The sequence below is a fragment of the Cyprinodon variegatus genome, unplaced genomic scaffold (genome assembly GCF_000732505.1).
Source record: "Cyprinodon variegatus isolate N-32 unplaced genomic scaffold, C_variegatus-1.0 Scaffold4, whole genome shotgun sequence".
Classification (NCBI taxonomy): domain Eukaryota; kingdom Metazoa; phylum Chordata; class Actinopteri; order Cyprinodontiformes; family Cyprinodontidae; genus Cyprinodon; species Cyprinodon variegatus.
The window spans coordinates 2,072,551-2,081,277 of NW_015150457.1; the positions used below are offsets into that span (position 1 = coordinate 2,072,551).

General features: G+C 35.1%; 1 protein-coding gene across 1 annotated transcript; it reads left to right on the top strand.

Moving 5' to 3' along the window:
• The first annotated feature begins 1,178 nt into the window (after window positions 1-1,178).
• LOC107083003 (visual system homeobox 2-like) lies at window positions 1,179-7,839 on the top strand. The gene is made up of 5 exons (XM_015371932.1): window positions 1,179-1,665; window positions 2,005-2,092; window positions 2,609-2,732; window positions 6,497-6,677; window positions 7,254-7,839. The coding sequence occupies exons 1-5, from the start codon at window positions 1,248-1,250 to the stop codon at window positions 7,559-7,561; spliced, it is 1,119 nt and encodes a 372-aa protein (XP_015227418.1). The 5' UTR covers window positions 1,179-1,247; the 3' UTR covers window positions 7,562-7,839.
• Window positions 7,840-8,727: the final 888 nt, after the last annotated feature.

An 8,727-nucleotide genomic window follows, 5' to 3' on the forward strand; every position in this document is an offset into this window, starting at 1 on the left:
AAAAAAAAAAAGAAAGTGCAGGAACAGAAATGTCAAATAATTAGCCTGTTATTCTGGTTTATTCCTTGACTTCAGTCCCGTTTGTTATCAATTTCTAAATCTAATTTATTAACAAAATCCTCTTTACGTATCCTATAGTTAATACTGTTATTTTATTTAATACTGACCTAAAAGTAAAAACACTGTGCCCAGAGGGGGAGAGGCGTTGAGCTTAAATCTGCTGGCCTTTGCTTTCTCTGTCGGTCTCATATTTAATTGCCACCCTGGTGTGTCCTAAATACCCCAAACTGGGGCATCTTTATTATGTGACCGGTCGAATAATAACAATATTAAAAAAAAAAAAAAAAAAAGGAAAGAAAGAAAAGCTTAATAGCCTGTCAACAGATGCGCAGATTGTTCCCGCAAAGACAAAACGTTTAGCGGGTAAACCTAATTAGAATATGCAAATCACTGTGGGACGTTAGGAAGGAAGCTGGACTCTGCAATCAATTTAGATTTGCTTCAATAAGCTGAAGAGGTTCAATAAATGATGTAATAGCTTAACTGATGGTATCATATTGCTTTTAAATTATTTAAATTCAAGATTTTTTTTTTATAATTTCAAATCCTAAATTTCCAGCTTTGTAATTGAGAATTTGGTCTTAGCCTATTGAATTTATGCTTTTCTGTTTTCTTGTTTCTGTTTTCTTGCTTCTAATCTACTGAATTTTTACAGAATTTATGCTTTTCGATTTTCTAATCTTCTAAAAAAATGAATTAAATTTTGAGTAGGCTAATTTATGGATAGGCCTATGTTTTGTTTCAGCTTGATTTGTATTCGAGAAACATGAATACAAAACTTCTGTTATTTATATTATTTTCCCACATGAGATCTAAATGCAACTCAGATCAAAATAATAATAATAATGTCATTTTTTTCCCTTGTATTATGATTTTTAAATGTATGACAAATATTTTTGAACGTTGGCGTTAGTTTATATATATATTCTTCTTCTTTTCTCTTACGTTTTTTTTGTTGTTGTTTTTTTAACCATAAAAAAGTTTGATGATCACAAAATGTGTTTGGTCAGTTTCCCTTGGATGCTTCAGAGACCTGCTTATGCCTTTTCTCCTGTCCTGTGATTGGCTGCCGCCTGTTGCATGTTGGATAAAAAGTGAAGCACAGATGAGCGCTCAGATAAAGCGCTCAACATTGCTGCGTTCACTGGCGAACAGGAGTATTTTGTTAAAGGGGGAAGGCCAACATCATGACGGGAAAGGATGGAGTTGTGCTTTCAGACACACAGAATAAACTGAAAACAACGTCTGAGAACATCTTAAACCAGGGGGACTCCAAGCATCAACCTCCGGGCTGGAAAATGGCCCCCACCGTGCAGAGGCGCACCGGCTTTGGCATCCAGGAGCTTCTTGGCCTCAACAAGGAGCCTCCGGCGGCCACACCAAGACGACCGCTGGAGACTCTGCCTCACAGGGCTCACGTCCTGTCCGCTAGACACACAGGACTCGGTATGGGTTTACTGGGCCCGGATGGGATACATACGTTTTACAGCCAACCTGCTTTCCTGGAGGTGCTGTCAGAGGCGCACAATGTGCACCTGCAGCCGCTGCACAGGACGCCGCAGATGGAGCCCCAGATGGAGGCGCAGCATTCCGGTGCCAGCTCCGGTGAGTATCCCATCGGTCCTCATCTAAGAAAATCAGAAAAGGTTTCAAAAATATGTTAAAGTTCCTCAGGTAATTTTTCATTTGCAATATTTTAGATTTTTTTTTTCTTTTTAAATTAGAAATAATTAAAATTCCCTTTTTTTTTTTTTTTTAAATGTTTTTTTCTTTTCTTCTGTTGTTATTCGATTTTAACCCTTTAAATTTGAAACGAACCTGAACCTTTTGAAATAAAAGACATGATGCAGCTTTAGATTTACATTTAAAATAATATGTTATATAGGCCTACAGTTCATATTTTTATTATTTTGAAACCAAACAGTTTGTTCTGTTTGCACACAGATTCAGATGATTTGAACTCATCCGGGGATCCCAAATTTTCAGCCTCATCGATGAGTCAGAGCAAAAAGAGAAAGAAAAGAAGACACAGGTAAATAAACTACAATTATTATTATTATTATTATTATTATTATTATGTTTTGCTCCAATTATTCTTGTGCACATGGTTGGTTCTGTGATTTCTAATATATCTTATACATTTATTTATCCTTTTATTTATTTATTTTTGTCTGTTACAGCATTTTGTTACTAATGTATATTTCAAAATTGTTTATAATTTACAAAGTTTCATTCTAAGTGGTTGTATTTTAATTCATTTTAATTTAACTGATTTTACATCATGTCAGTGAATTTGACAAGGCAGTATAATCTAAATTAAAGCAGTCATTAGAATTGTAATAATTTATGTGGTGTTTCCTTTAAATGTAAGTTTTAAGGATTACATAAATGATCTGAATCCCAAAAAACCCAAGCTAACAAGTTTTTATTAATGACATTTATTTAACAAAGAACTATGAGTCAAATTAAAGTATATGTGCTGTTTAAAATTTTAAAAAATCTCAGGTTGGTTTATTTTCGGGTTTTTTCTCTGTTATTTTGTCTGCAGAACCATTTTTACATCCTATCAGCTGGAGGAGTTGGAGAAAGCATTTAATGAAGCTCATTACCCAGATGTTTACGCCAGAGAAATGCTGTCTATGAAAACTGAGCTGCCAGAGGACAGAATACAGGTGAGCACATTTTATTTTTTACAGGAAGAAACGTGTCTTTCAAAATATAGGAATAAAAACCCAAGTGTGCAGTACATGGATTTAGTGATGGCCCTGCATATAGATTAAAGTGAAGCAATCAGGGGCAGATTTTCTCAGCTGACAAGCCCCCCTTAAACTTTAATTAGTTGTTAAAGAAAAACTGATCCTTGCTTTTCCAAGCACAGACAGGCCGCAGCCTTGAAATGAAAGCATAACTATAAAGAAATTAATTAGCAGAGGTCAGCGGCTGAGCAGAGGGCTGCACCCGGCTGACCAAAGTGTTTTAATTTCCCATGAAATTTGACGCGCCTGTCTCCAATCGACCAGGTCTGGAAATTAACTTATTTCCCAATCAGCCTCCCTGCCCCTTCCTCACCTCTCACTGGAAACGCACAGGCTGTCTAGAGCACCCACTTTGAAAAAAAGGGTCGATTGCTCATCTGTGGCTCATCACTTTGAGATGAATATTATACCTGCCCATCTTTCCACGACCAACACACACTAACGCACACATGCTCCCACACATTCAAGTATCTCTTTTCTTCCCACTCATCCATATTCACAAGTCTATTACGAGGTGGTGGAATCAATTTAACCTCCTGAGGAGACAGAAGCCTACTCTGAATAAACTGATGACAGCTTTCATTCAGGTTTTGTGTTTATTCTACTTTTGAAAAATTTAAAATTAAAGCTGCTCCATGAAAAAAATGCTCCCTGCTGGCTGGCTATAGTGAGCAAAGATTGAAAAGTGTAACATAGATCTAATGAAAAAGAGTCAGAGGTGTAGGGCCGAGGTCAACCTGAAGGTATGCTGAATTTTTGCTTCTTTCTTATTGTTGATTTTACCACTTTTTATCAACTTGTAGTTTAAAACTACATACATTTTTTTGTCTTTTTTATACTTGCTTTTGGTGTAAAAGCTTTTTTATGACAACATAATCATTTAATTTAGATACTGGGTTGTATATTTAGCCGAGAGGCCTAAAGCTGTATTGCATCATAATAAGATTAACTGCTGGTTGGTCTTTACATTAATAACAGTTCATCAGAGATTTCTTCCTGATTTATTCCTGGTTAAAAAAATATAGAAGAAAAAAAACACTCTTTATTCCGATTATTCCAGCCTCCATAAAACAGGGTTTCAGTTCAAATGTTATTTTGTTTTTTAATAGATCAGAACAGGTGAATTAATTGTGACAGGCCCCCTATCATAAAAACAAAACCTGGCTTTTACATAAAGCCAAGTAAAATCATATTGTAAAAATCAATCCAGCTTTGTTCCATTTTAGGATTTGTTTGCTTTTTATTTTGTCTTTGTCATAAAATGATGTAATCCTTTGGATATTTAGTGACCAAATACAAAAACCGTAAACATGTTTCCGCTTTTGAAAGCAATTAATTGTGAGAATCTCCACCTTTTTAAAACATTTAGTTATTTTTTTGCCGTTATATTTTCTAAAGAGCAAAGTTTTCGTTAGGATGTTATTCCTAAGACATTGCATCATCCACAGCTCTGGTTTTCAACCTTTTTTGATTTGTTTACCCGTTGGGGCATTTTGTCTTACCATGAGGATCCCTGTCAATTTAAAAGTACTGATGATTGTCCAAAAGTGTAATGTACAATAACTGATTATAGAATAAAAACTATTTTACTTAATCTTTTCATTTGAGCTTTTAATTGTGAGGCATTTTATGCTTTCTAACTCAAATTAAAAACAACATAAATATGTTGCCTGGAAATTAGTAAAGAACTGAAATAAATGATGAATAAATTAGGAACAAAAAGCAGAACAAAAGTTATAGTCAGACTGATTTAATTAGTTTCACTTTGTGTTCATTAAGACACCTGAGCTGCTTTGATGAGCTCCAATAGATCAGTGTGAAAAACAGAAGATACCAGGATATTCTCTACATGCAGTCTGCTTCTTTTTGATTTTTGTCAAAGCTGAAAGTGAACTCAAATAAAACCTTCTGGGTGGATTATCTAAATAAGTGGTCCTCCTACGCATGCACACTTTCAGGTGTATATCTGTGGTCAATGGCGTAACAACACAACAATAGGCCCATAAGCAACATTATCTGGGTGGACTCTATCAAGTACAACACCTCATCCCCTTGTATTAGCTATGAGAACAGCACATTTTAAACAGGGCGTGCACAAGGAGAAATGGGCTTGTGCATGGTCTTGCACGCGCATTTTTTTGTTGTTGTAAATTTTGTAAAATCTTGTAAAAAAAAAAATCCTCAGCAATACCTTTAATTTTTCTAATTGGGTCCTCACAAAGCAGAATAGATCCTGGCCCTATGTTATTTTACTACCTAAGAAATAACATATTTTCATATACCCCTTGCAATGCACTCGCGGATCACTAGGGGTACGCCTGCCCCCAGTTGGAATCGCTGATCTACAGCATCTGCATACTGGTTACATCTGTAGAGAAAAACAGACCAAAAGGAATAACTTCATAGCTATTTATGGAACAGAAACACTATATTGTTCATTAATATTTATAGATGCACAGATTACCTTTTCGTTTTACATTAACAGTCCATGTAATATTCATATGTGAACTGTGTATACATGTGTCATTTCCACAAATGTTTTGCTATGTTTAAATTCAACAACCCCCAAACTGTAAGCGTATGCCATGCTGCTGGATGAATCAGAATCAGAAATCTTTGTCATTGTTCCTCAAGGGTAAAACAATTTTTTTTACAGCTCAAAACAATATAAAAGAAAAAAGGGCAGGCAAATAGTGCAATAAAAAGAAAATAAATATACAAATATTATATGAGTCAGATACGCTATCATCGTGGTGGATACGTATCATAAAAAATAAAGCAGTTTTAAATTTTTATTTTCTAACTTTCTGTGCTCATTTTGGGGTATTTTATACATTTACAAGGTCTTTAAAGACAAACGGACAAACAAAAAGGAGTTTTCAGTGATGTTCCATTTATTACAGTACAAACATAAACTCTAAAATATCTAACTCTAGTGGAAAATGTCCCTGACTCCCTTGTTTAACCATTAATTATTTCTAAAGGAAATCTAATTGGTTCTGTTTCACTAGCCTCAATTAGTCCAAGTAACTGCCTGAACTGCAGAATAATTAATACCTTTAAAAAGCAACATATTGTGACCTGACATTCGAAAACAGACAAATAGAAATTCCTTCTAAGCAAGGGGGCCTCAGAAAATGTTATACGTTGGGGTTGACTATGCTCAGATGGAGACATTATGGATCTGGTGGGGGTTAGATGATCTTAGACATGCCTTGTTGCATCTATGATTATTACTTATATCAAGTGTGATGCACCATAATTGATTAAAGTTAGTTCTAGTCCATGGCAGAAAATAGTGAACGAGGTCTTTCCTTTATATGGCAGGAATATAATTCCAAGAACACCAGGAGTTCCAACTCTGAATACCTCAACAAAGGGAAGATTTTGGAGTCAAAGTTCATTCTTCAATCTGATTAGTTGCTCAAACAAGCCATTCATGACTGAATCAACTGCCTGATTCAGTCTTACTCAGTTTGACGTTTAAATTTGTTCAGCGATTTGTTCAGATTGAATTTAAATTTGAAATATAAGCAAAATCTGAGAAAATCTGTCAATGGTGCTAATCTTATTTTACAACAATGTAGCTTTTTTAATTGAAGCAATATCTTATTTACTACAGATTTATTAGCCAGAATGTTGTTTATTTCATTTAACGTTTATGATTTTACTCTCTGCAGGTTTGGTTTCAGAACCGTAGGGCTAAGTGGAGAAAAAGGGAGAAGTGTTGGGGTCGCAGCAGTGTGATGGCAGAATACGGCCTGTACGGCGCCATGGTCCGTCACTCCATCCCCCTCCCCGAGTCCATCCTCAAGTCAGCAAAGGATGGCGTCTCAGACTCTTATGCTCCATGGTTACTGGGTGTGTTAATTATATTGAATTTTGTTTTGTTTAACTGGAACAAATACATTCAAACGCAGGAAACAAAGAAAAAATTAACCATTGTATTTACCAATTTTTTTAATATTTGCTGAATTTAACTCAAGCTTAACATTATTGTTTAAATTATCGTAGTTAAAGAAGGAATGACAATTTTTTTTTTGGTGCAACTGTGACTGCAAATAAAATCTACAGTCTACAAATGTGTACCTTTAATGCAAAATACCATAAACTAATATTAATATATGATAAAAAGGCAACATTTTAGACTGTAGATTTGTAATAAAGAACTGAAATTGATCTGTATTTTGACATCTACTGATCTACTGAGGACCTTGACCTGCAGTCAATACAGAGATAATCTGTGTTCATCAAGACAGATTAGTCCTCATGTAACCTCATGTCAATTGATTAGATTAAATCAATTACAAAACACTAATTGAATAAGAATTTGTGTCCTCATTTCTTTCTTTGTCTATTTTCACATTTGTTTAGTGATCTTAAGCATCCTCTTTACAGATGAAGTCTAACAACAATTTCTATTTCTCTGCTCTTTAGGAATGCACAAGAAGTCTGTTGATCCTTCTCACCCCACCCCAGGAAAAACCATGAGCAGCAAGCCTCCAACACATCCGCCTGCGCAGGAGAAAACAGGAGAAAAAAACATGGAGGAAGAGAAACTGAATAAAGACATTAGTTTGTCTATTTCTAAAGAGGAACTGAGGGAGAGCAGCATTGCGGCGCTGCGAGCAAAGGCGCTGGAGCACAGTGTAAAGATGATGGGGACTGTTTCAGAAAAAGACCTCACGACACATAGGGTGGAGGCTGAGCATGAGAAAACAGGTCATCAGCAGGAAAGCAAATGAAAAAAAAAAATACAGGAAACATATTTGTGGTGAAATACCAACAAAGAAGGGCCTGTAATGTATTTTATTGCTAAAACCTGAACTCATGCCTTCCTATTTCCTGCTCTTTATTGCGAAAGCTACCACAGCAAATATTGGTAACACATCTAGGGAAAACCACAAACTTAAAAGGTCAAAGTGTGATGTATATATTCAAAGCATGTGATGGTTCCATGACATGTACTTATCTGTCCCTTTATAAATGTGAGTGTGGTTTAAATAAAGATTACTTATATTTAAAATCCATGTGTCAAACTAATTGAGATTCTCATGCTCTAGAATGACTGAACAAAACAAGTGAAATTAAGATTTTCTTTCACTATAATAGATAGATCCTTCAGTTGTGGAAATTAAATCTAGTAAATTTTCTTTTTTTTATTTTTTTTTTTTACAGTTTTCATTATAGATGAGATACCTGGGTCTTGGTTCTCACTTTGGACATCTGGCCTATAACCTATCTACAAGTCAAAGCATAAAATGCCAAAAGGACAAACATTACTGCACAGCTTTAGTTTGTAAAAGAGAGAAATGTTTAGATCTTCCTTCAGACAAAAGAAAAGCTTCTTCGACCCTAGCTAGGAAATTTTAAAAGAAGCACAGACAAGCCCAGTAGGTGGCAATATCATCAATGTTAAAAATCAATCCTAAAGAATGAACAGAGAGGAAAAAGCTAATGTGTCTTTTATTCTTATTTTTTGAGAAATTGCTTTACTTTTCATTTCCATCAGGCTTGCAGCCCACAGTAGTTTGATTCGATGTCTGTCTAATTCTAAAATATCAAAACGAAACAAAAGAAAATGCTAATAATGCAGATAGGAGTTGCCAAAAAGATTACTTTATGTGCAGGAAGGGGAAATTAGGAATAGATTAACTTAATCATATTTTCTGAGTCACTGAGAAAAGAAACAGATTTTGTGCAGCAGCCAAATATACTGTGTTGTTGAAAAGCAATAAATATCTGATGACTGACTGAAAAATGTTTCAGTCCGGTTTATCAATCTTCAATACAAAAATATGAGTACTGAGTCTCAAAGCCTGCAGATTGTCTTAAATAAGGGACAATAGAGGAGGAGAAACATCTACCTGACATGTTATAAAGCCCTAATTAACCTCCTCAGTTGACCGGG

Excerpts from the sequence above, each read along its gene's own strand:
- LOC107083003 (XM_015371932.1), top strand. The coding sequence starts at position 1,248 with ATGACGGGAAAGGATGGAGTTGTGCTTTCAGACACACAGAATAAACTG. Across the intron at positions 2,093-2,608 it reads AGAAAGAAAAGAAGACACAG|AACCATTTTTACATCCTATC; the intron begins GTAAATAAACTA and ends TTTTGTCTGCAG. Across the intron at positions 6,678-7,253 it reads TTATGCTCCATGGTTACTGG|GAATGCACAAGAAGTCTGTT; the intron begins GTGTGTTAATTA and ends TCTGCTCTTTAG.